Source organism: Eumetopias jubatus, unplaced genomic scaffold (assembly GCF_037043125.1).
Source record: "Eumetopias jubatus isolate StellerSeaLion01/CBP00866 unplaced genomic scaffold, mEumJub1_p1.0 scaffold_10, whole genome shotgun sequence".
NCBI lineage: Eukaryota > Metazoa > Chordata > Mammalia > Carnivora > Otariidae > Eumetopias > Eumetopias jubatus.
Genome location: NW_028274816.1, coordinates 119,422,057 through 119,449,376, shown reverse-complemented (window position 1 = coordinate 119,449,376; position 27,320 = coordinate 119,422,057). Strand labels below are relative to the sequence as shown.

The 27,320-nt window shown below is 42.1% G+C and overlaps 1 protein-coding gene across 2 annotated transcripts in view; it reads left to right on the top strand.

Annotated features, from left to right (window-relative positions):
• The first annotated feature begins 2,635 nt into the window (after positions 1-2,635).
• Positions 2,636-27,320, top strand: part of HEATR6 (HEAT repeat containing 6) — a 36,233-nt gene continuing 11,548 nt past the window's right edge. The window contains exons 1-14 of one of the 2 annotated variants that reach the window (XM_028109270.2): positions 2,636-2,844; positions 6,910-7,017; positions 9,156-9,296; positions 9,774-9,889; positions 10,725-10,839; positions 12,695-12,796; positions 13,694-13,831; positions 15,539-15,837; positions 16,670-16,847; positions 21,178-21,384; positions 21,812-21,911; positions 23,944-24,296; positions 25,141-25,263; positions 25,627-25,713. In XM_028109270.2, coding sequence (XP_027965071.1) covers positions 2,638-2,844; positions 6,910-7,017; positions 9,156-9,296; positions 9,774-9,889; positions 10,725-10,839; positions 12,695-12,796; positions 13,694-13,831; positions 15,539-15,837; positions 16,670-16,847; positions 21,178-21,384; positions 21,812-21,911; positions 23,944-24,296; positions 25,141-25,263; positions 25,627-25,713 — 2,274 coding nt within the window. In that variant the 5' untranslated portion in view covers positions 2,636-2,637. Of the gene's footprint in view, positions 2,845-6,909; positions 7,018-9,155; positions 9,297-9,773; positions 9,890-10,724; positions 10,840-12,694; positions 12,797-13,693; positions 13,832-15,538; positions 15,838-16,669; positions 16,848-21,177; positions 21,385-21,811; positions 21,912-23,943; positions 24,297-25,140; positions 25,264-25,626; positions 25,714-27,320 lie in introns of those variants that run through there. The other variant, XM_028109271.2, reaches the window with a different exon arrangement.

The window sequence follows — 27,320 nt, the reverse complement described above, 5'->3', positions numbered from 1 at the left end:
TACATTTCTTTTCTATGTTCTTCATAATCACAACTGGCCTGGGTTGTGGTCTGATTTCGGCCAATTTACTGCCTGTGTGGCCCTTGACAAACCATTTAAACCCTTTAAGTTGTCTTTCTTTAAGCCATTAAGCTTTTTTTATCTGTAAAAAGGGGGAAATAACAGTATCTACCTCATTTGGATGCCAAGATTTATAGAACTTTATGAAGTATTTTCACAGAGATCCCATTTGATTTTCACATCAACCAACAGATGGGAAATAGGAGGCTCTGAATAAACAGTGAATTTATTTATCCTGCCAGAAAGTATTGGGAGGTGTCTACCATGACTCAGGTGCTGTGCTAGCGTTAGGGATACAATAGTGAACCAGACAGACAGGATGTGTGCCTTCACAAAGCTCACATACTAGAGGAAGAAACAGATAATATACAATAAAGAAGGTAACTACACATTATGGTAAATGTTCTGAAGGAAATAAACAAGGATGCGAAGTAGAAGAGGAAGGGCGGTAAAGCCTACTTCAGTTAGAATGATCCAGACTCTAATTAGGTGATTAAAGTAAAGTCTTGACTGAGTTCCAAAATATGAAAAAGGTGATATTCCAGAGTAAGGCTCCAGATCACCTTATGCAGAATTCATGAAGGGAAATGGCTGTGAACATGCTTAGCATCTTTAAGGCCCCACGGTCAATGTAGGATTAAAAAATACTGAGAGTGAGGAGGAGTAAGGATGTGTGAGGAGATTTTCTTGGGAGAACTTTTGCCAAGGTATAAGTTCCACAGTTTGGGGGTTATCGTCTAAACACAAGCCAATGAAGGGGGCCCTCAAGGCCTCCCTGAGAGCTTGATGTATGTTTTCTTCAGTTGGTGATAACCAAAGGATAGGAATGTTCATTTCCTTGTAGAAACCACACTGCCATCTGCAAGGGTACATTCCATCAGAACTCAACAGACCGGTATCAGTACACTTTACAATATCTGGGTCATTCAGTTCTGAATAACAGTATGTGTGGGCCATCCATGTTACAACCTAAGATGAGCCACACTGAACCCAGATCCTTTCCACAGTCCATATCACACCACCTCCACTGTGGTGAAGACCAGGCCTCACATCCTTCTAGCCCCGTGTGTTGGATATCTCTTGTGCACTGCTTCAAACACTCTTGGCCTTACACTCTTATTTTAATCATCGCTATGGCAACCAGTTTCTGTCAGGCATCTACTAGTTTAGCTCAAGGTAACTTGTCAGAGACTTGCCTTGGACTTGTACCCTAGTACCCTACACCTCTCACTTTTGCCTCAGGGCTTCTTTGTACAAGAAACTCCTGCAGGAACCACCACCCACTGATGCATGCTCATATGAGAAACAATGGAGAATTGATGCTTGGTGGGGTAATGCTTGACAACAGAATTCAAAGGCTGACAGTTACATGCTTCCATCTCCCACCTCAGGAGCGGGTGCTGAGGACATTCCAGAAGGCATCTCAGAAAAATCTTAAGGATTGCGCAATCACTCACCCTTTGCAATGGCCAATTCAATAGTACATATGTGTACTGACTCTCCTTTCTTCCCTGTTCATTCTTGAATAAATCACTAATATATCAACCTCACCTAACGCTCTGCTTTGGGAGAAATCAGATTAACACTTCCATGACTAGGTCTCAGCTCCTGATCTTCCCTGAGCAAATGCTTGAATATCACAAATACATACACATACATAACATGCACATACATCCCAAAAATAAGCAATAATATGACATCTAAATTCAAACAAAAAATTAGTATTTCTCCCCAACGCCCAAAGTCTTCAGAAAACAAGCTTTTCTAAAGCATACCCCCAGTTGTTATTGCTAAACACAAGTGTTTTAGTCTCAGGATAAAACATGTACCTTCAGGTGACTTCAAGGTTTTCCCTAAGAATCACTGATAAGAATCTGCTTTATATTTGCATAATTCAAAAGCCCAAGAGATGACCAAATGTAAATTTCATGCCTTCACCTCCTGGGTGACTAAAAACGGTTTACGGCCTTTAAAATGGCTATTTTCTTTTCCAGCTTCTTGCTTTTAAGGCTACAGGAAATCTTGGGGTGTCCAATCTCAACCAGGTCACCCTTAGGCAGGTTATATTTTACATGGCTCAGTTTGAACTTCCAAATTACTTTTCTCGTGTAATGAAGCGCAAGATTCACAGGAAGATGCACAGCCAGCAGCAAGGAATACTGCGAATTATACCCTCCATTTACAGGGTGGTTTTGCGCCTGGGTAAGAATCAAGGGCTCTCACACGATGTAAGAAGAGTCCAAAGATGTCCTAGAACTAGCGGTTTCTGCCACTGCCACCACCAACAGCTCCTCTCCAAATCCAGCCCGCGTGAAACGCTAGTACTAAAGAGCCATGTCAGCCTTGTCCAGGAACACACTTTCTAGGAGGACATAAAGAGTCCCACTTTTCAGTCAGTACTCAAACACAAATGTAAGGTAAAAAACCCTCCAAGCTAATTTCTGACAAATATTCGCAAAGCAGGCAGGGGAGGGTCCAGGATCTCACTCGGCTTCGGGTCTAAAGAAGTATTTCCGGAACTGGCGAGCGGAGCCGGGATACCCCGGAAGTATTTCCCTGTTGTCCTACGTAGGGAAGATGGCGGCGGTACAAATCGGCGGCTCGCCCAAAAGCGAGCCGGCGCGGGAGGGGCGACCGAACCAGAGCAGTGGATTTCGCTGCTTGTCCGCCAGGCTCTGCGCCCTGCGCCCGGATGACAGCAGCTCCGCCCGGACCGAGATCCACCTGCTCTTCGACCAGCTCATCTCTGAGAACTACAGTGAGGGCGGCGGCGTGGCTCCGGAGGTAGGCGGTGTGCCGGGTGGGGAGGACTCGGGCCGCGCCTCCTGGCCCCGGCCCCGCCCTCAGGGACCCTAGCGGGTAGCTCCCGCCTGCCCCGCCCGGCTTTTCCCAGCCCCGCTTCGCGTTACTTAGTTCTAGGCTCGCTGGCTCCCTCCGACCGTGACAGTCTCTGCCCTCCTCTGTCTGGAAGATCCTGCAGTGCTTGGCAAACTCGCATCTTTAAAACCCCATTGATGACTTCTGCTCTGATAACACCGCAGGTGTCATCTCTTGTCCCACCTTCCCGTCCCCCAGCTCCACTCCCTGCATACAAAACACTTTGTATATAAAATTCACTTCTACCATTTATTGAATACAGAGCACCCAGACCATGTACTGTAATTTACGGTGTACGGTTCTAGGAATCTTACAACGTGGGTATTATTAGATCTACTGTACTGATAAAAATACTGTGGCACATAAAGATCCAATGTCCTATTGCTGGCAAAAGGCAGGGGTAGAATTGGAGCCTAAGGCTGCCACATGCTCCCTGCCATTTTCTGTTCTTTCGTGCTAGCACTTCCCTCTCTACCTCCTGTTTAGAAGTACTCGGACACTGAGTAATAATAATATTCACACACATCAGGCCTTGGATACTACTTACTGAACTCCCAGAACTCTTGACCCAGTCATACCCCTGCCTCTGGTGTTCACAGGCACCTCAAACTGGACAGTTCCTAAAAATGAAGTTACATTATCTCTGTAGACACACTATATCCACAACCCATCCCATCCCCCAACTCACAGAAACATGCCCAGTCTGCCAAGTCACACTGGCACAAACACTGGTGTTTTCCCTTTTTCTCCCAGATCTATCCACTTCGGATTCTTCAGATTCCATCTCATAAATATTTCTCATTCCCTTTTCTGTGTTCCCACTGCCAATGCCTTAAGCCCTCAGGCAAGATGACGTTCCTGAACTCTTCTACTGGTCTCCTCAAACTTCTCTTCTGCCTCCTGTCTAGCTCTTCTCCAAACCATTCTTTGTCCTGCTACTAGAGTGATCTTTTCTTTTGTGAGAATAAAACCTGATTAGAAAGGCAAAACTCTGATTTGGGAAGATCTTTAATACATATTGGTAGATGATCAGAGCAAGTTACAGAATGGTTCATTGCAGTACGACACCAGTATAAGGGTGAGGAGTGCGTTTAACAGAATATGTACACTTATAGATGTAAAGAGTTCACAACAACGAATGGAAAAGTTTACAACAAAATAATAATGTGTGTCACTAGGGATTGGAGTGGAATTAAGGGTTTACTTGGGAACTTTTGCTTTATTGGTACAATTTGATATTTTTCCATCAAAAATATGTGCCTTTCGAGTCTCCTGTCACTTCTCCTTTTGTGCTCTGTGTGCAGTCATTTAAAACCTGCTGTCCCTCAAGCATCTACTAGTGTTTCACTCCTACTGGTATTCCAGGTCTTTGCACACTCTATTCCCATCCATTGCTTGCTGTGTCTTTCATTGCTTTGTCTGGCAGATTTTTAGTCATCCTTCATTTCATTCCAAATTATGCTTAAAAATCACCTTTGTGAGGGGCACCTGGGTGGCTCAATTGGTTGAGTGACTTCCTTTGGCTCAGGTCATGATCCTGGAGTTCCAGGATCGAGTCCCGCATCCTTCTCCCTGCTCAGCAGGAAGCCTGCTTCTCCCTCTGACCCTCTCGCCTCTCATGCTCTCTCTCTCTCTCTCTCTCATTCTCTCTCTCTCAAATAAATAGATAAAATCTAAAAAAAAAAAATCTTCTTTGTGGGGCTCCTGAGTGGCACAGTGGGCTAAATGTCCGACTCTTGGTTTCAGTGTAGGTCATGATCTCAGAGTCCTGGGATTGAGCCCCACATCGGGCTCCACACTCAGCACAGAGTCTGCTTGGGATTCTCGCTCCCTCTCTCTCTGCACCCCCTCCCCCCGCTTGTGCTTTCTCTGTCTCTAAAATAAATAAATCTTAAAAAAAAAATCACCTCCATAAGACCTCCCTAATTACCATTTCCCCACGGAGTTTGCAGTTAATTCTTTTTTTTTTAAGATTTTATTTATTCATTTGAGACACGGAGATTCAGAGAGAGAGGGAGCATGAGCATGGGAGAGGCAGAGGGAGAGGGAGAGCAGAGTCCCCGCTGAGCCAGGAGCCCGATGTGGGGCTCGATCCCAGAACCCCGGGATCATGACCTGAGCCGAAGGCAGACACTTAACCATCTGAGCCACCCAGGCACCCCTGCAGTTAATTCTTTCAACATTTAATTCACATTAATTATTTGTGAGTATTTCTGTCTTCCTCACTATGAGCTCTTTTTAAAGTTCAGGAATATGTTTGTTCACCTTTGGACCCCAAAGATCTAGCACACTGTCTAGCACATAGTAAGTGCTCCAAACCTTTTAATTCAGTAAACATCAGTGGATGAATGAATAATGTGATTTGCAAATAGGTTGCCCTCTTATTTTTGAAGAATTACCTAATTTTACAATAAATTTATACAGGTGTCATTTCTGATTTTCCCAGTGGCATTGAAAATATGGTTTGCTTACTTTTTCTTTTTTAAAATAGGAATAAATGAGTTCTATTTTTTTAATTTTATTTCCCATATAGTTAACATATAGTGTTATATTAATTTCAGGTATACAATATAATGATTCAACAATTCCATACATCACCCGGTGCTCTTCACAAGTGCCCTCCTTAATCCCCATCATATGTTAAAAAAAAAAAAAAAAAAGGAAGAAGATAGCAGGAGGGGAAGAATGAAGAGGGGGAAATCGGAGGGGGAGACGAACCATGAGAGACTGTGGACTCTGAGAAACAAACTGAGGGTTCTAGAGGGGAGGAGGGTAGGGGGATGGGTTAGCCTGGTGATGGATATTAAGGAGGGCACGTTCTGCATGGAGCACTGGGTGTTATACGCAAACAATGAATCATGGAACACTACATCAAAAACTAATGATGTAATGTATGGTGACTAACATAACATAATAATAATAAAAAAAAAATCCCCATCACCTATTTCACCCATCTCCCCACCTGCCTCCCCTCTGGTAACCATCAGTTTGTTCTCTGTAGTTAAGAGTCTGGTTCTTGATTTGTCTCTCTCTCTCTCTCTCTTTTTTTTCCCTTTGCTTGTTTGTTTTGTTTCTTCAGTTCCACAGATGAGTGAAATCATATGGTGTTTGCCTTTCTCTGACTGACATATTTCACTTAGCATAATACTCTCTAGCTCCATCCATGTTGTTGCAAATGGCAAGATTTCATTCTTCTTTATGGCTGGGTAATAATCCATTGTATATATAAACCACATGTTTATCCATTTATCCATGGATGGACACTTGGGCTGCTTCCATATCTTGGCTATTGTAAATAATGCTGCTATAAATATAGGGGTGTGTGTTTCCTTTTTAATTAGTGTTTTTGTATCCTTTGGGTAAATACCCAGTAGTGCAATTCCTGGGTCATAGGGTAGTTCTATTTTTAACTTTTTGAGGAACCTCTGTATTGTTTTCCACAGTGTCTGCACAGTTTGCATTTCCACTAACAGTGTACGAGGGTTCCTTTTTCTCCACATCCTTGCCAACCCCTGTTGTTTCTTGTGTTTTTTATTTTAGCCGTTCTGACAGGTGTGCAGTGATATCTCATTGTAGTCTTGATTTGCATTTCCCTGATGACGAGTGATGTTCAGTATCTTTTCATGTGTCTGTTTGCTTACTTTTTGTTATCTTTAACTACAGTGTGTGTTTTTACATTCTGGAAGCCTTCCTTTGGTTATTTAATTGCACTGTCTACATATGTAGAGACTCTGGAGTCTTTAGCCTGACAAAAACCATGTTGAGTCTTTTACTTTTTAGTACATCCCATTTCTGTGGTATCATTTAATCTTTTTCCCCTAGTTTCTGCCTCAGATTTCATCTTTCCTCATTTTGAGTGTGAACATTCACTTTCATTTTTCTGTTTGGCCGTATTTGGTGGGGTGGCGGGGGTTCTTCACTTGACTAATAGGCATATTGCCTTTTCGTTGTCTTTTTTTTTTTTTTCCGTAGGATGTTTGTACTCTTCTTGTCCAAGCTTGCCGACTGGTGCCTCTTAATCAGAATCATCTTGTCAGCAAAGTGTCTCAACTTATCCACCATTTACTTAACAGATTACAGGTAATCATGTGTATAACCTTAGAATTCATCATAAACTAAACCTTTGAAATGCTATGTCTGTGTTAGGTGTGATAGGCTGATCTTTTGAGAAACTGCAAAAAGCAATTCCTTACTAAGAATGATATTAAATGTAATTCTGACAAAAAAAATTATGCTGCACAATTCTAGAAAGTTGTCCATTCGAGGTGTCCCTTTCTGTTTGGTTCAAGAAACCAATATCGTTGAGGCCCCCAGGTCTTAGGATTTTTCATGGAAGCTGTATTTGACCAAGATATGTCTAAAAATAAGTTGAAACAATCCCTTTCCCCTCCTTTCCTACCAATATTTTTTCCCCTTTCCCAAAGCTACCATTTTTGTGGTCTATACTTTGTTCATCATAAAATGTAAGAAGTAGCTTGGGAGCAAGAGGACATTAGATGAAAAGACCCCTGTTATTTATATCAAGGTCTGTACTATAGCTGCCCTCTCTCCAGAACCTTTATAACTTCCTAAATAAATCTCTTATCTTTTTAGGAACAGTTCAGAAGTTGTGGCTGTTACCTACCATAAGATACCGCATGAGTATGTGAATGTAGTTAGCACAAAACTTACAATTAGCATTATGCAATCTAAGATTCTTTTGGCTGCAAGAAACAGAAAAGCCAACCTAGAATAGCTAAAAAAAAATTTTTTTTTTATCTCATGTCACATTATCTCATGTCACAACCCCCAAGGGAGGCACTCTAAGGGGCACTTAATAATAAGAAACTCACTGGCATTTTTTTCATTTGCCACCAGTGTATGGGTTTTGGGCATCTCTCATAGTCAAGAGGGCATCTTGGCATCCTGTGTGAAATAAATAACATCCTGCAGAAGCAAAAGAATGATTTATTTTGTGTCCCTTTGATTTAAGAATGAGGCAGCTTGTCCCCCACACTCTCCATCAGATCTCCCCTGATAGCTGGCTGGGGAGACCTAGGTCATATGAGAAACCCCTCTACACCCATTGATCAGGGGAATGGTACTACCATGAGTGGCTTAAACCAGGGGTCAGCCTTGACTGCACATTAGAATCACGTGGAGGGCTTAAGCTCCCTAGATGATTACAATGTGCAGCTCAACTCTTATATCAAAGTTTCTTAATCTCAGCACCATTGATATTTTGGATTGGATGATTCTTAGTTGAGGGGCACTGTCCTGTGCATTGTAGGATTTTAACAGCATCCCTGGCTTCTCCCTTAGAAGCCAGTAGCATCCCCCCAATTGTGAATTCTACAGATACTGCCAAATGGGCAAAAAAAATCTTATTTCCCTGGGAAAAAAGATTGGAGAACCACTGTCTTAGCTAATTGGGATTTACCCTTAGGTCTCATGTACAAGAGTTGAGCACCCAAATAAAATCAGTACTCTGCCAACAGGAGATAGGAGATGAATGCTGATGGGTAAGCAGTGTCTGCTACGTGTGTCTTCCTAAATGAAATGACACTATTTTCAAGTTTAGAATTTTTCACACTGATATGGTGGCTTCTAAATGTTTACTGGTTCTCAGGTATATTACCTTTGTGACACAGGCAGTTGGAAAAATTCCTGATCATATATGGTACCTACAGCCCTTAGCCAACTTTCTAGCTTTTGATGACAGGTTATCTCAATAATTCATGAATTGATACTTCAATTAGCCTACTTCGTCTCAATAAGACTATAAACTCCTTGAGGGACAAGAATATGCCCTCTCTTCCTGTCTTATTCCCTACATCAGGGTGAGACATAATAGCTATTTAGCAAACATATATGTTCACAGTGTATTTGTTGAGCATTTACTATGTAGAAGGCAATTGCAGTGGATTGAGTCTTACACATATATATGGATTTACAGCTGCCAGTGTCTGGGTAGCTCAAGGAAAATTTACAAGGACTTTGCCAGGTTCTACTTTGTGTGGAGGGAGTAAGGGGGAGAAAATGAGCAAGGCCCTGGGGCAAGGAGAAGGCCTTGTCTTGACCAAACTTTCAAGGCCTTTAGAGCTGATCTTTTTGACCCCAAAAAGATGGGCACATGTGCTCTCTTTTTCATAGCCTGATTCAGGTGAGCATACATGTCCGAAAGGATACAAATATTTTTTTAGAAGTTAGATCATGCATATTTTTTCCTCTCTTGATAGGTGATTGTGGATGAACAAAACCTGGATTTCCTGTTGGCGTATGCTATTTCTGCTATTCAGCAGTGTAGTTCCTGGACACACATGGAAATTCTTCAAGCCCTGGCAGCTCTGGTTTACTGCAATGGCTCAAAATGTCAAAAGGTAGTTTAAACTGTGTTCTGTCTTTCCTTCAAAAGGTTAGGAACACAGGCTCTGAACCAACAGGCCCGTGCTGAGGTTTCTATCCTGGCATTCATGGTATGTGTGACCTTGAGCAGCCCTTACTCAACCACTCTGAGCCTCGTTTCTTCATGTATACGGTAGTTCGTCTGGGGATGAAGTGAGACAGTCCTTCTAAAGTGCTTAGCACTCAGTAAATATTATTACCATTTTTATTATTGTCATTACTCTTCAGCTATGTACCCACAACTAAAGAGCTTCAGCAACTACCTGGGCTGGGAGCAGTGATCTCCACTGGTATTTTGGGGCACATCTTTGCATGCCCATCTGTAAGATTTACCTAGCAGCTAGTCTTCTGGTACTTAACTGCCCTTCCGTTTAAAAACTGACATCTGTCTAAAAGAGTAATACTTTCCTAGAAGCTTTCTTTGACCAACATTAGCTGTTATTTTGTTTTAGTACCTCCCAGGCTTGCTAGGCAAGAGCGGGATTTTGATGAAGTTGAGTGACTTGGCTCAGCCCGACCCTGAAGTTAGGAGAGCTGCAGTACACTGTATGGCAAATTTATGTCTCAGGTACGTGGAGCCAGTAACATCTCCCAGCCACGGTAAGACAGGGCCTCTCGGGGGCCCTTTATAGGTGGTTCAATCTGTCTGAAGCCAGAGGCAACTTAGAAAAGAACCTACCGTGTGGTTCCCATGTGCCTCGCTAATAAGATCATCTTATATTGTTTAATTTTGATTTGCTTATAGAAAAGTTAAAGGGAAAGCTAGACTCGGACCTTATCCCTAAAATAGGGTAAAAGGAGTCCGTGTGCAATATGTCAAGGTTTTGTTTTCTGTTGATAGAAATTTTAACCATATTAAGTCTTTTAGAATACAGTCAGATGAATTTAAGCTTTGTTGAGGCCTCTTTCAAGGCCAATTTCTCCTAAGAAATTGGAACCAATCCCAGCCACCCAGTTGTAGATGCCTGCAATGAGAAACGAGGAGCACAGACTTGAACGGCTGTGTGGTATCTCGTCTGTGTTTATTGCAGTGTTGTCCAGGTGGTAGGAGGGCCGGTTCAGCTGTGTGGCTCTAGCTTGACAGGCCCTGTCTGCATTACTTCCTCTCTAAACACTGAAAAGCAGTACTCAAAAGGGTTTCTTCCCCTATACTTCTTCCACTACAAACTTCTGTAACTTTTCCCTATGGAAACCAGTCTTACCTCTTTCCTCATTCCATGCTTGTGCTGTCCCGCAGCCGTAGTTAATGACCCAGAGTGCACAGTCTTCCTTGATACAGTTTCATCCAAGGGTGTATTCCCACTCCATTGGTCTGTATTATTGCTATTTTTAATTCTTACTCTTTTGCGAGCCCCATTTCAAAGAGGACTGAGTTTGCGTTGCTTTCTCTGTGTGTGTTTTAGTGTGCCGGGACAGCCATACTTGGAGGAGCCCTACCCAGCTATCTGCTTCCGGGCTTTCCTGACCGCTTTACAGTCTCCGAAATCATCTGATATGGATGATATCACGTTTTGCATGGTAGGTGGGGCTACCACTGATCTTACGCCTGTTACAGGTGTGTCTAGAAGCAGCAGTAGAACAGAGGCTGTTACTGAAGAGTATAATGTGGTTGTGGAATTTGTTTTGTCTAGAGATAATAGGCATACGTGGAATGTTTATAACTTACAAAGATGGACATCACATCTTTCAGGTTTAAATTACAAGACAGTTTCTGTGTATTTTGTTTTGCAATTTTAAAGCTTTTTAAAGAAAAGTATTTTTTTCCCTCCTGACTATAAAAGCAATACAATTTCGGACTAGTAACTGTCATTTTATTTTGTTTGTTTTTTTTTAAAGATTTTATTTATTTATTGGACAGAGAGACACAGCGAAAGAGGGAACACAAGCAGGGGGAATGGGAGAGGGAGAAGCAGGCTTCCCGCCGAGCAGGGAGCCTAATGCGGGGCTCGATCCCAGGACCCTGGGATCATGACCTTAGCCGAAGGCAGACGCTTAACCAACTGAGCCACCCAGGCGCCCCCTGTCATTTTATTTTATTTTATTTTATTTTTTTAGAGAGGGAGAGTGCAAGCAGGGGCAGGGGGGCAGAGGGAGAGAGAATCCCAAGCAGGCTTCACACACCCAGCATGGAGCCCGACATGGGGCTCGATCTCACAACCCCAAGATCATGACCTGAGTCAAAATTAAGAGTCAACTGACTGAGCCACCCAGGAGCCCCTAGTAACTATCTTTTAGATGGAAGGGAAAGGAATAGATTTCAACAGTATCTGCAATATTATTTTTTAAAAATCTGATAGAAATATGACAGTCTGTTAACATATTTTAAATTCAGAATGACACATATCAGAAATTATAGATCTGTGATGGTGAAGGTTCCTCATAGTTCTTGCTCAGATATAACCACCTGGAACAGTTTGTTTTACAAGCCCCCAAATATTTTTTCTGTATGTAAATGAGCATTAAGTTTATAATTTTCAAGTGGGGTCATATTAAATATGCTGTTTTATAATTTTATCTGCTTTTTAAAGTGAATATTTCTTGGGCATCTTTTCAGTACCTATTGATGTACCTCATGCTTTCTGACTGCTGTCACTGGGAGACCTTGGGCAAGTTACTGAACTTCTTGAGCCTCCCTGTTCCTTCTCTCTGAAATGGGACAAATGATGCAATTACCTTGTAGGGGTCCTGCGAGTAGTATGTGAAATACAGCATTTAAAGTGTTTGGCAGATGCTTGCTGTTATTATGGTTGAGTTTCCCATGTAGCAGAGGGTCAGCTTCTTATACAATCATTGTCATAGCAGGTGGAAATGGAAGTTTTTTTCAGTGTTTCCACTATTTCAGAAAAAGGCTGTGGTCCACATCTTCTCCTTGGGGGGGGGGAGCGTATTTCTTTAGGATGGTATTTCTTAATGAGAATGCTGGGTCAGAAGATCAATCTGGATCAGACTTGCCCTCTAGAAACCTGCTCCCACACACATGCCTTTGCCTTTGAGAACTAGTGAGGTTGCTGCATCAGAAAGCTTCCCCACTTCCGGTCTCCGCTGCCACTTTTCCATCCCTTCCACCTTCTTCCCACTACACACCTCTTCTTTTTTTTTTTTTCTTGCTCACCGTTTGTACATGCTAGCTTATAAACATGTACGATAAGACCATTCTTCCGTGAGGGCACTCTATTCTTCTAAAAAATAATTAGCAGTAGTTCATCAGATCTCTCTCCTCTGGGTCTTCTTTTGTTTTGTTTTTTTCCCCTCCTTTTGAATGGTTTTTTCCATCACGTAGAGACTTTTTCTCCTCCAGCCTCAGTGGTGCTAGAAAGTTGATTGCTGGATAACCACATCTCCTTTACCTTTAAGCTTGTCTTCTTTCCCCTAGTTGTTACAAAATGCATTAAAAGGTATACAGTCTCTTCTAAATGGGGGTAAGATGAAACTGACGCAGACTGAGGAACTTGGAGCTCTTCTGGCTGTGCTAAAGGTAAGGCATTGCCCGTTTAAACCCAAGTCCTCATGGCGAGTGTCTTTCCTACTTAAACCCAGGCATAAGGACCACTTTACATCATCACTCCAAGGCTAGCTTTAGGGTATTATATTTTAGAGATCATTCAAATGTTCATACACAAGCATACTTAAGAACTGAAAACAGTAAACCTTGTTTTAAGTAAATGTATCAAAATTCTAAAATTTTACTTCTAAATCTTAACTGAGGAAAGGAATAGGTTATGATCTGTAGATAGTTCAATTTTAGATTGTCTCAAACCTGTTTATACTTGAAAGAAGAACCAGGGCTTCCCTTTGGCTCTTGGCCCATGCAGTAGGTGGGCCAGTCAAGATGGCATCAGTAGGCTGCATCCTTTGGCTTCTGAGCCTGCAGGTCAGTGGGAAGGTCAGATCAGCCTCTCTGGGGAACCACCTTTTAGTTCAGCCAGGAGGTGGCCTCCGGTCAAAGCCACATATGGTAACTTAGATTGATCATGACTAAAACTTCAAATCTTTCCCTGTCCCATCTCCCAAAAAGACAAACAGCTAGGTGTGGACATGGATAAGCGAAATAAGAATGATTGGTTAAAAAATTATAGATAGATCAAATGATCGGATAAAACAGATTGGATAAATTTTAAAAATTAATAAATAAAAAACATAAGTAAATAAACTAAAATCAAGCGTAACCTAATCTGGCCAGACCAGATCCATACAGATGAGATTAAATGCTTCTATAAGCCCTAAACCTCCAAGGTATCAATTTTCTGTCCATTTTAATTTCCTTAATAAGCTTCTAGACATTAATTTGTTCATTGATGTGATCCAGAACATGGTGAATCATTCTGTTTTATGATTAGTTTTGTGTGTGTGTTTCCTTAATCATCATTATTAGAAATCTATGTTTCATGGACTCCCGGGACTAAACATAGAGCTGCCAACAGTGTTATACCCCACTCCACTTCCTCAGTACGATGGGCGACCACCTGTCAAACCACAGCAATCCGAACCTAGCGCTTCCCGACCAACTACGGTACGTACGCCTGTGTCTGCTTAGGTTTAAGTTGTGGATTGCCTTTAATTGCTTGTTATATGTGTTTTCTGTGATTTGCATCACTACTTGTGCCAAAGGCTCACCTTGAATTTGATTTCAGTTTAGAGTTTTTAGCATAGTAAATTTAAATTCATCAGATTGCTGGAAACACCAGTTAAAATCTCTTATATTTCTAAGCATTCTAGACAATAGAACAGATGTAACAGTGGCCATTCATTTTATACTCAAAGCCGCACATCCCTGTTCCCCAGATGCTCAAGACCACAGGCCAACCAACTTTCTCTATAAAAGCCTAATGGGTAAAATATTGTAGGTCTCAGTTACAACTGCCAAATTTCCCAGCCTGTTCATATAGCTGCCATCTCCCTTATGTTTCCATTGGAGAACCTAGAGCATAGAGATATAGGGGCCACGGTATTACATCTAGAAATGTATCCGGTATTACTTTCAAAATGCTTATAATTAGATATTCTTTCACTCTGACTTACGCAACATTAACTGAACATCTGCCACATCCCAGACATTCTGTTAAGCATTAAGGATATAGACTCTGCTTTTTGGAGTTTGGGAGAGAAGGGGAAGGTGGATAAATAAGCACCTAAAATGCAGTATTGTGATTTCTTTCATCAGAATATTCACAGGGTACTCTGGGATCACATTCAGGGTACCCAATCCAAATAGAGGAGTAACAGGGGGCTTTTTAAAAGATGAGGTGGCCAAACTGAGACATAAGAATGAGTAGAGTACAGAAAGGAAGCAAAGCGTTTTATTCAGAGGGAACAGAAGGTGCATAAGCATAGAGAATGAGCATGGGCGTAGCCCATTTGTTAACCAGTAGGCTAGAGTGTCAGGTGTGTGCAGGGGAAGGCTGGGACACGTACGTAGCCGAGGCCACATCCTCAGAGTCTTATACAGTAGGCTAAGGAGTTAGTTTTTATCCTACAGGTGGTAGAGATGAAGACTCTCATCTAGGGGAGTGAGGTGATCAGATACACATCTTAGAAAAATCACTGAGGTAGCAAGTAAAAGGATGTGAGTCTGGAGCCACATTAATAATCCAAAATAGAAGGGATGAGGACCTTCCTCCTCAATGTCAGGGACCTTGCAGAGGGCGGCACAGATTCCAAAGATATTTGGAAAGGAATAGGAGAAAGGGAAAAAATTGGCTTTTACTTCATATCTACAAAGCCCCAGTGCCCTAAAACATGCACTATATATGGTGGATTAGCATCTCTCTTCTACATCTGGAGAGGCACTAGCTACGTGTCTTATCTGGAAGAACTGAGAAAATTGTCACTCAAGTCCCTTTCTATACTCTAATTCTCGTGCTGCTGAATGCTTTCACAGCTGTGTGGGGAAAGCAGCATTAGCCTCATGCTTACAGATGAGGAAGGTCAAGCTAATGAAAGGCTAAGTGATGTGCTCAGAGTCACAGGGGTAGAATATAAAAAGCCAGGCTACAAGTGTGGCTCTGTTGCACGCGCTTCACGCCTTGTTTCCCGTGGTCCAGTGGGGTGTGTGTAAGCACTTAGTATAGCACCAGACACACAGAGTAGGAAGTAAGTGCCACTTTTTTCTCTTTTCTTCTTTACTCATACTACATGTTGGGGACATATTTAGTAGTTATTAAATGAGAAAGGCACCAATAGCTGTCATATATACGTTTTCATTTGCTCCTAAAATCAGAATAAAAAGAAAAAATCGAAAGTAAAATCGAAGAAAATCCAGCAAGGAGAAGAGGAAGAGGAAGAATCCAGTGGTGAAAGAGAAGTAGCACCTGTCGCTGGCCTGGGCAGAGAGCACCTGCATGAGGGGGACACTCCCTGTCCCTCCTCCCGGGGAGGCCAGAGTTTGCCGGTGGAGGGAAGCGGCACTGTGGGAAAAGACCGAGTCCCCCTGCCCATCCGTTCTTCCGGCTGGAAGAGGGTCAGCAGTAGTGAGTCCGACTATTCCGATGCTGAAGGAGGCATGCAGAGTAAAATGAGGTAGTAGTATTTTGTCATGTTGTTATGCCTTATAATCTCTGTTGCTTGTAAGTTTATAACTTTGCTTAGAAACCTCACTGGTGCACGGGATTTAACTTGGAAGATTCATTCATGCGGGCTTTGCGTTACTCTGCATTTTGCCTCGTTCCCTTCATCTGCCTTTGTACGTGTGGTTCCTCTGCCTGGAATTTCCTTTCTTTCTCTCTGCCTTCTTGCTTTGTTAACCACTACTCGTCTTCAGTACGAGCTCAGCAGTCACATCCTCTGAGAAGCCTTTTCTGACAGTTCCCACCCCAGTTCTGGCTTAGGTCCCTACTCTATGACCCTTTGACTTATCCCCGCCTCAGTGTTGATCATGCTGTGTTGCAGTTATCTCTTTAACTGTCTCTGCCATTCATGAGCTTGTCAGGGACATGGGCAGGCTTTATGTCTGTCGGCCTCAGCCCAACCCTTGGCACATACTTAAGCACTCCGGACTTGTTTGTTGGATGAATGGATACTCTGCAGCGTTTAGTATCTTTTGTTGGATGAATGGATACTCTGCAGTGTTTCATATCTAACGCTAGTTTCCTGACCTCAAACTGTTGCCCTTTTATTTTCTGTCTAGTTGTGTTTTATATTGTCGACTTTATTAACTTGTTATATAAACAAATTGCTTTAAGATGTTTTCATTGAAAAATATTTTTTTTAATATCATGTTGGCATCTCTTCCTTAGGGTTTATACAGAATGTTGAGTTTTCAGTGTATCATTTGAGTTGGCTGGAATAAATAGCCTTTCATGTCTATATTTTTTAAAACTATTAAGACTTTTTTCTTCCTTCTCTTGGGTAGGTCTTACCAAGCCAAAGTTCGCCAAGGAGCATTAGCTTGTTTTCTTTCTACTATAAAATCAATAGAAAAAAAAGTTCTTTATGGCTACTGGTCAGCCTTTGTTCCTGATACACCTGAGCTTGGCAGCCCTCAGTCCGTGTCCTTGATGACTCTTACATTAAAAGATCCTTCTCCGAAGGTAAAAGCATTTAAATTCTCAGCATGATAGTAGGAGGAAGAACTTTACACATCCTTGTTGTTTTCTCTGCCTTATCTGATCCCATCTGAATACAGTGCTCATTAATACCAGCCCAAGTTCTGACTTGAGAACCACTGGACAGGCAGGAGGCTAGGAAGTGGGCTTATGTGAATAACAGGTTGAGAAAGGTCACAGTGAGGTCACCCCCTGCCCAGGGCTCACTTCAAGCCTGAGCGCACTGAATGTTGTAACTTCAGTGTCCCTTTTGAGCTGCACTGAAGCAGCTGCGCTTCCTTCCCTCTGATGAAAATGTTGATTGCAGGGTATTTGTAATAGGGAAAAATTAAAAGTGGCTTAAACACTCAGTGGAATATCTTGGTCCATAGTGGTTATGAAGGATGTGTAAAGCTCAGAAAAATGTTTATGACGAGAAAACACAAGAAAACTTCTAGGTGACCCTTCCAAAGCTCTTATAGGGTCAAGAAAAATAAATGGGCCTCAGTTGTACACAAAAAAATTGCAAATGCCCAATATCCTGAGCAGTTAAAAGCGGCAGAAATTTTTCAGATTGACTGACTCAATAGCAAAGGAGACCCTGGGAGGAGAATGGGAATGAATGGTGGCAAGAAACTCAGTAATGAAGCCATTCTGGTAATTGAAAGGAAAACGACTATAAAGGATAAAAATACGTAATATTTGAAGAGCCTCCAGCTGAGGGGAGCCCGGCAGTAGCTGAGAAGACGGTGCTGGGGAGCAAGTAGGCCAAGTACAGTGCCCGCACTGCAGCCGCACCCCTAAGGGGTGGGGGGGGCACGTGAGTCTGTGGTATGAGGACAGAGAGGTTATGGAATCAGATCTCATGAAAGTGATGGAGTTCGTATCTTTATAATGTTTACATTTGACAGAGTGTCATGAGAAATTTTACATACTGCAAAGTACTCCTTGATTTGGTATCTTTTTGGGTTCTTGCTCTTTAACTTTGGTGAACGCAAGAAATGTGATGAGAAAAAAGTGCTGTAATGATATGACCAAGGGTAGATTCACCTGGAAGCACAGTTTCCACTGATACACTGAGAAACTTTCCAAAGAGAAATGGACAGAAGGACAGGGGGCTGGCCTTTTCATTCAGACAATGGATTACTTTCAGGAAATTGCAGTAGGAGATGCTACAACAGTTAATTGCAAAGGAGAAAACTTACAAACTTCCTTTAAGATTTGGCGGTGGAGCAGTACTTGGGAAATGGTCACATTTTTACAGGTTGGAAATGTGCTTCAGAAAGCACATCCTGTATGTTTCCAGGCAGCACACAGCAGATTATCAGTAGAAATACTGTGACTAATTTGCAAATTTCTTCTATATAAATTCCTCAGTTGTTAAAAAGGTAGATTATTATCAAGGCTTGATCTAAGGAACAAACTATGGGGCATACTTTCTTCTTGGTACCCTGAGAATTTTCCTGATTTTGAAATTCCGTAATGATTATTTCTCTTTTAGAGAGTTATGAAATGTGGAAACAAATCAAAATCCTGAGTAATAGATAGCATAACTAGGAAAGAGAATAAAGCAAGTTTTTAACTATCACGTACTGGTAGGTAATCAGGTTTTCTCTCATAAGACCAACCAAGAACAGATGACCTTGGCTTGGATATCTCCAGATCTAGAGACCCTGACACAGTGTTCAAATGCCTCCACTAGAAATGCAATCAAATAAAATTAACCTTGAACATGTGTGCAGAATAATCGGTTCTGGGACGAAGCCAAAGAAGGGAACAGCCAGGTGCATCGAAACCTCACTGCTACCCACTCCCAGCAGTGACTTCTTTATCACCCTCCCAGAAAAATTGAGACCAAACAAACATGAAAAAAGGAAAACATAAGGATTGACTGAACTACCTTAGCAGAAATTTCTGCTACATCCATAGGTAGCAAAAAAGGGAAAATGCTTTCCGGTTTCATTACCTTTGAACAAGACTACATGTGCAAGGAAGTGAAACTGCCCACTGGTGAAATGGAGCACGCTGTTGTTTATCAGATTGAAAAGTCTTCATCCATAATTGCAAATATTCAGATAATAAAAATTTAACAAAATGAATCCTCTGGAGAGCTGCACCTCTTATGGTTTGCTTGCACATCAGTAATTTCTGCTGAAAGTGCTGATCAGAACCAGTAAACAGTATATTAAATATTGATGTAAAAGGCAGTGAAGCAGAACTTGAATGAAATTCAATGGCATAAATAGCATTTTTTTAGGAACAAAGATATGTTAAACAGGGTTTAATTAAGTCAGAACTATGAGAAGTATAATTTGATATATCACATTTTTTATAGATTTCATACCTCAGTGATATATTTCAGTGACATTACTTTTGTTTTCATCTGTGATGGTCATGGAAACTTTTTCCCTCTTAGGGTATCAAAGTTAATTGAGCTAAAATTTTTTGACTTTTGAGCATAAGTTCATCTCTCTCCACAACTTGGTTTTTAATTGTAATTGGTTTGTGAGCTGTTGGAATCATGGTTTTTAATTAATGTCTGAAGAAATGGAGGTTTAACATAACATCTACCTTTTTCAGTTCAGATCAGCCAACTAATCGGGTTGGCAAAGTGTGTTTTTGTATGACCCATGAGCTAAGAATAGTTCTATGCTTTTAAATGGTTTTTAAAAAAAAACTTTTAATGATATTTCATGATTGTAAAAATTATATGAAATTCACATTTCATTGTCCATAAGTAAAACTTTATTGGAACATAGTCCTATTTTTTATTTAGTGCCTTTGCTACTATGGCTGTGTGGTTGCAACAGAGACTCTTGGGCCTACAAAGTCTAAAATATAAAGTATGTGCTACTGGTCCTTTGCAGAAAAAGTTTACCAGCCCCTGATCTAAGTCTTTCTTGGGTGAGCTGACTTCTGACTTGTGCACGAGTTCTTTCTCATGCACGGTCTCTCAAATACACACGTGTGCGCACACACATAATTTCCTAATACATTGTCAACTTCCTAACTTCAGTGATTATGCTTAATTCCAGAGACTCATATTGCTGTACTAATTTATTTTCAAAGCAGTAAATTTGCAGTTTTTTTGTTTGTGAGTCCACTCTACAAAAGGCGTGCAGAAATGATTTATTCCTTGTTCCTTGGAGGTGATATAGTTGAAGATTTTCTGGAAAAGCTTTTTCACACCAAACAGATACGCTTCATGATGAGCAAATATTTAGATTGGAATTATTATCTTTTTTAAAGATTTTATTTATTAGAGTGAGAGAGTGAGCACAAGCAGGTGGGGGGGCAGAGGGAGAAGCAGGTTCTCCGCTGAGCAAGGAGCCCAATGTGGGGCTCAGTCCCAGGACCCTGGGATCATGACCTGAGCCGAAGGCAGACCCTTAACCAACTGAGCAACCCAGGTGCCCCTAGTTTAGAATTATAATGTTGAGTCTCCATTTTAAAAATATCTGACAGTGTTTAATTGGCATTTTGGGGGACTGGCCAAAGAGGGTACAATATTACATTATTAGTCCTACATTTATCACCTACATTCCATTTTGGTTAAATTGGCTTTCTTTTTATTTCTTTTTTTTCTTTCCTGATTTTTAATACCACAGAATCATCCAAGTACCAATTGAAAGTCATCCTTTAACATTATAAACACAATATTGCTCCAGTGACCCTTTTCCTGACAGCAGATCATTGACAAAGGGGCACATACTTTCCTTTCCTTCTGGAAGGTTACAGTTAATGGTTTTCCTTTCTTTGATTATCAGAGACTCACTGCAGGCAGTGTTCGTTTCTGCACCTAAGAATGTTTCTGAAAAGTTGGATCACTAATGATGCCTGCCAAGTTGAATGTACACAAAGTCCCTAATATCCTGTTTAATTAACTTTGAGCACTCATGGATGCTTCAGGAGAGCATATAAAGCAACATGTTTGATGTAAAACAGACTCTAGACTCATGTATTTTTTTTTCTACCCCATGAGCTATTTCGCTTTCTCTTTTCCCTTGGCCTTATGCTTGAATAAACAAGGCCTCTAATTTTTCTTTAAGTTATTCTCATGTTCATGATTTCAGGTTTTTGTACTGTGGTGTAGCTTAGACTTATTCCTTACTGTAAGGAAACCTAACAGCAATGTGATATAAGGGTTTTTTTTTTTTAAGTGGGGGTGCAGGGACCCTAGTTCATGGCTACGTTTAGGACCTGCTAGATAGTCCTAATACCTCTTTTCCTAATGAAAATGATCCAAAATACTTTGAAAATTAAAAACGAAAATAGGAAGAAGGGGATTTGACTCCTGATTATTAACTAACTGATGGGAATCATTCTGGAATTTCAGACACGTGCATGTGCTCTGCAAGTTTTATCTGCCATCTTGGAAGGCTCAAAGCAGTTTCTTTCTGTTGCTGAAGATACCAGTGACCACAGAAGGGCTTTCACTCCCTTCTCCGTGATGATTGCATCCAGCATTAGAGAATTGCACAGATGTCTTTTGTTAGCCCTGGTGGCTGAGTCATCCTCACAGACCCTTACTCAGATAATTAAGGTAAACGTGCCAAGTTACCCATAGGTTCTGGAGGGGTTTTGTCTGTTTCAATTTTGTATAATGTTTTACATTGTCCAAAAGTAATTTGACTTAAGACTATAACTAAGTACTAATTTTATTTAAAGATATCCTATTTGGAAGTCTAACTGGTGATTTTATTTAAAGCTATCCTATTGTGCCTACTTGTTTGATCTTACCTATAATCTCTGTATATCCAAATAAATGATTTACTAAAAACACTCCCATTTTTAGTATTAAGTTGTACCAATGAGAATAGAAGTGCTATTCCCTTAAAAAAAAAAAAGGACAAAAAAGAAAAAGAGTGATTTTCAAATAAGTATGAAGACTTTTCTTTTTTAATTAAATGCTGTAAAGTTTGTGTCTATGCTGTGGCTTAATCAGACCTATTGATTCTTGTATTTTGCAGTGCCTTGCAAATTTAGTATCAAATTCACCGTATAACCGTCTGAAACTCAGCCTGTTGACCAAAGTCTGGAACCAGATAAAGCCTTATATTCGCCACAAAGGTTGGTGGTAGTTTAAAGTCAATTGCTTTTTTATATCAATCAAATCCAGATTATTAGTTTAAGAAGTATTTAGAGCATTTTATAGGTCTAAGATATCCTTGCTTATTCTCAAGTTTTTGGGGAACCAGCTGTTGCTAGAACCACACTTTTGACCTCTGAAGCCCCAGTAGACACCACTGAAAGGAAGTGAGGTGGAGAATTAATTGTAAAGATTACTGGCGCTTTGCTACTTCAGTGCAGTGACTTTAGAATTAGGGGAGAGCCAAGTGCCGGGGAGCCCCCTCTGGTATATAATACACAGTTCATATCCTTCAGGCAAAAGTAAGGATGGATGGGGGTGCCTGGGTGACTCAGTGGGTAAAGCATCTGACTCTTGATTTTTGGCTCAGGTCCTGATCTCGGGGTCATGAGGTTGAGCCCCACATCAGGCTCCATGCTCAGTGGAGAGTCTGCATGAGATTCTCTCTCCCTCTCCCTCTGTCCCTCCCCCCACTTACATGCACTCTTTCTAAAATAAATAGATAAATCTTTAAGAAAAAATAGGAAGAAGAAGTAAGGATAGATGGAGAGTCAGAGACATCATTCTCTTTTTGGAAAGAAAAACTGGAATATAAAACCTAACTTCTTGAACATTATCTCCTCTCAAGTTCGGATAAAATTCCAGAGCCTCACGTCCCCACTGGCTAGAGAGTCTTATTTCTTGTTGTTTCTTGGCTTACTCCCACACAAAATATCTATGTGCTGTAACACTTGCCTGCAGAATAGTTGTTCCTTTTGCTTGCAAGCTTTAGGATCGGGCCACATTCTGGTAAGTGAAGTTTTCCAGTGCGAGTTCTAGCACTGGAAGGAGGTGGTGGTGTTTCTGAGGCGTTGTGGGCGGGCTGGTGGACCCGGAGTCAGGCTGAGGGTCTGCAGCCCGGTCCCACTTCTGCCGTCTCAGAACTGCAGCTCTGTCAGAGCCTCGTCTCCTCCTCACAGGAAGAAGTAGACCCACCTCATAAGATGTTTATAAGGCTTCAATGAGGTAATCATGTGTAAACTAAGTCCAATTCACTTGTTTCGCCAATGTGTAAGATGGGACCCAGAAAGATAAATCCTGTCTTCAGGTCTCTCATCACGTTAGAGGCAGAAGTAAGATTGAAACAACCCGAGTCTTTGGGCTCAGTGCCCTGCTCACTCCCCAGCACCAGCTTTTCTTCATCTGCAAACTGAGGGGAGTAGATCAGGTCTCAAAAGCCCCTTCCAAGTGTCTGGCTTTGTCCTCCAGCATTTTTATTATTAAAATGGTCAGACCCACAGAAATTTGAAAGACTAGTACAGTGAACATCTGCATACCTCTACCTAGGCTTGACAATTGTTAACATTTGTCGTGTTGGCTTTGTCTCTGCATATGTGTGTCTGTGTCCTTGTGTATACATATGTGCGTATAAATATGTGTATTTTTGAACCATTTGAAAGCCAATTACAGGGCGCCTGGGTGGCTTAGTCTGTTAAGCGTCTGCTTTCAGCTCAGGTCATGATCCCAGGTCCTGGGATCTAACCCCACTTTGGGCTCCCCGCTCAGCGGGGAGCCTGCTTCTCCCTCTTCCCTCCGCCCCTCCCCCTGCTCATGTTCTTACTGTCTCTCAAATAAATAAAATCTTTAAACAATTTTTAAAAAGTCAATTACAGGGGCGCCTGGTTGGCTCAATTGTTAAGTGTCTGCCTTCAGCTCAGGTCATGATCCCAGGGTCCTGGGATCGAGCCCCGCGTCGGGCTCCCTGCTCGGCGGGAAGCCTGCTTCTCCCTCTCCCCCTCCCCCTGCTTGTGTTCTTGACGGTTGTCTTCCAGCACGTTTCACGTGCTCAGTTTGCCAGATAGTCTCTTGACAGTGTTGTTGAACTTCTGTTTCTGTCCCATATAGTTCTCTAAACCAGACGTTAGGGCTAGAGGTTTACTTCGATGCAGGTTAACCAAGGATGCTCTAACTCTTCATAGCCTGCGGGGGTAATTATGACCCCACGGTGATAGTGATTCCCACTAACTTTGACAGATGTGAATGTTCGAGTGTCAAGCCTCACTCTCTTGGGAGCCATCGTGTCCACTCACGCGCCTTTACCTGAAGTCCTGCTGCTCTTACAGCAGCCCTGTTCTTCCGGACTCAGTAGCAATTCAGCGACTCCCCACCTCGGCACTCCTGACTGGTGCAAGAAAGCCTCCTCAGGACCCTTTCTGGAGGAAGCATCAGTTAGCTCCCCTAAGGGGTCTTCGGAGCCCTGCTGGCTCATCCGACTCTGCATTTCCACGGTTGTGCTGCCCAAGGAGGATTCCTGTTCAGGGAGCGATGCTGGCTCTGCGGCAGGAAGCACCTATGAACCATCCCCCATGCGGTTGGAGGCCTTACAGGTAGGAGGTTTCAGCTCCTCGTTTCTGAAATGGCAGTAATCATTCTGCCTTTTTCAAAGGGTGATGGATTGTGAGGAGTGAGTCCATGAAAATAATGTAAAACCGAGCCACGGGCCAGTGGTGTTAGTGGGAGTTGTATTTCAGGTGTGAGTGTTCCGTTGTTTTGTTTTTGGTGGAGGTTGGGAGAAAACTTGGTTGTAAGTGTCAGATGCGTTCCTTTTTGTTGCAAGCCATTTTAGTCACCTCCGTTTTTATATGACGGGTGGGTACGCTAGATTATATAATAATTCCAAAAGAAATCGCACAGTTCATCTTTGATTTCTGCAACTTTAAGTAAGTGTGTAATTCTCCATAACTTCTGTTTCATCTTCTTTCTGCTTAGAGACAACAAAATAATTGCTCCTTCAAAGGAAGAAAACGATCCTAGATTAACGTACTCGCTTCTGTACTCAGCTCTGATATAAGACATGGGTTTGGTTCTGCACTCTGCTGCTGATTGTCTGGTTGATATTAAATATGCCCTGTAACCCTAAACTTTTTCAGCCTTAGCTCCTTCAGCTGAAGTATTCGATTCGTCCCTGTCTCAGAAAATTGTTCCCAGGCTTAAATAATATTGCCAGTCTTAAACACATTTCACAAATTGTAGAGCACCATGAAATTATATGATACAGTTCGTTGATTTCAGTCATAAAATAAAGATTATGGTTGTTCATTGCATTCAACATTAGAATCCTGCCCCTTGTTAAGTGTGAGTGATGTCTGTTAATATTAAAGCACTTTTCTGGATATAGCAGCCCCACATGGCATTCACATCTTGGGGGTTATTCCTCTGTTCTCTTTGCAGGTTTTGGCTCATCTGGCCAGAGGCTACTTTTCAATGGCTCAAGTGTACTTAATGGAACTTGGAGAGGTGATTTGCAAGTGCATGGGGGAAGCAGATCCGTCCATTCAGCTTCATGGAGCAAAAGTAACTTTCATGAACAGCCACCTGCTTTTTTCTTCTCTTCCTTTATGTTCTTCCCTCTGCTGCATGTCTGTCCATTCTGAGGTTCGTTACAGAGGTTTCAGGTAGGGAAAGTCATACATTCCTTTATTTTCAGCTCTAATACAAAAACCCAAAGAATTCATTTGGTGATAAATTACCAATATATTTCTGGTGATTTTGTTCCTGAAAGAATGCCTCTGACATAGGAGTTGCTGAGAAAGGAAAGAAAATTCAGTCGGAAATTGTTTTTCCCCTTGATCTGAGGTTGTCTCCAAACAAGTGAGGTTTTCTACCTCCGTAATTCTAATACTGTGCTTTGATAATCTATTTCTTTTACCTTGGCAGCTTCTGGAAGAACTGGGTATGGGCTTAATACAACAGTATAAACCAGATTCTACCGTAGCATCTGATCAGAGAGTGCCAGTCACCTTGGTGAGTACATGTCAGTTCACCGTTTTCTCTTTTCTTAGTGCTTCAGTCAGTTTTGAGGCTCAGTGATAAAGTGAAGTAAACAGCATGACTTCTTCCAGTATCAAAAACTAGTTTATAATCTGTGCTGACATGATACTAGCACAAATAGCATTTATTTGCGCTTCAGTTTCTTTGCAGTTCCGTGTGTGGTCTAATTATATGTAACATAGAGCCAGCAGTTTGAAAAACCACACGCAACCTACTTTGGTTATTCTTCCACATGCAACCTAGTTTGGTTATTCATCCTGCCCACGAGGCCGACTGGAAAGATGGGAAGAGACAAGCATTTGGAATCAGAAGACAGGAGATCAAACCTAGGAAGCACCATTAATGGGTGTGCGAGCATAGTTTCCTCAGAAGGAGGAATAATAATCTTTAACTCCTGGGGCTGTTGGAAGATTGAGATGTAAAGATGCTGGCACATAGTAGGTGCTCGATAGATGTCAGTTCCCTTCACTCCCTCTCTGCCGTGCCCCTGTGGTTCCCATTAAAGCCCTGAGATCGCGAGTGGTTGCTGCTGTCCCCACACTGTGCCCATCCTCTGGAGGTGTGAACACGTGGCCCTACCAAAAGTGTTGGGTTTTCCTCCTGCCCTCCTCATCCTGCCACTTCTTTCCCCTTTGCAACTTCCATCATCCTTGCAAGGAATTAAGAATACCTAGCCCTAGTGCTTTCCCGAGACTGCCACTAAAGGTGGAATGTCACCATTCACAGGGAGATGAGTTGATTTGCTCGGACGGACCTGAGTTTGCATCCAGACTTACCCCCCCTGCTCATCAAGTGACTTTTAGAAAAGACTCTTGTGTTCACATTTGGGTATTATTTCATCTGTATAAAAGGGATACACTTGCTATATTACTTGTCAGTTGCTAGTAGTAAATTATCCAAAACACTTAGCAGCTTAAAACGACATACATTCTCTCACATAGTTTCTGTGGCCCAGGAATTGGGAGTAGCTTAGCTCGGGTCTCTCTGAGGTTGCAGTCAGGATGCTGGCAGGGGCTGTAGTTCACTGAACCTGACAGGGGTTCAAGGATCTTCTTCCAACATGGCTCACTCACATACCTAGCAAGTTAGCACTGGCCTTTGGCAGTGGGCCTCACTTACCTCCTCCCCATGAGGACCTCTCCAGAGGGCTGCAGGAGTGTCCTCCTGATACAGCAGCTGGCTTCCCCCACAGCAAGAGAATCAAGAGAGAGCAAGACAGAAGCTGCAGGGTTTTTATGACCTTGCTTTGGAAATTTCCCGTTGTCATTTCCACAGCCCCCTACTGGATACACAGGTCAGCTCTAGCCAGTGTGGAGGCAGAGGGCCACCTCCTTAACATAGGAGGCGAGGATCACTGTGGGCCATCTTGGAGGCTGGCAAGCATACCTGTCCAAAGTTTTCTGGTTTGGGGCGGGAAAGGCCCAGATTGGGTTTCTAGGAGCTGGGATTTAGGGGAGGACGGAACTGGGCTGTGGGATACATGGTAAAACTCAGGACTAAATCCATGGGGCAGAAAGTAGAGGTACCAAACCACGGACAGATTTGCAAATGCACGTGAAATCCCCGGGTTTTTAGAAAGC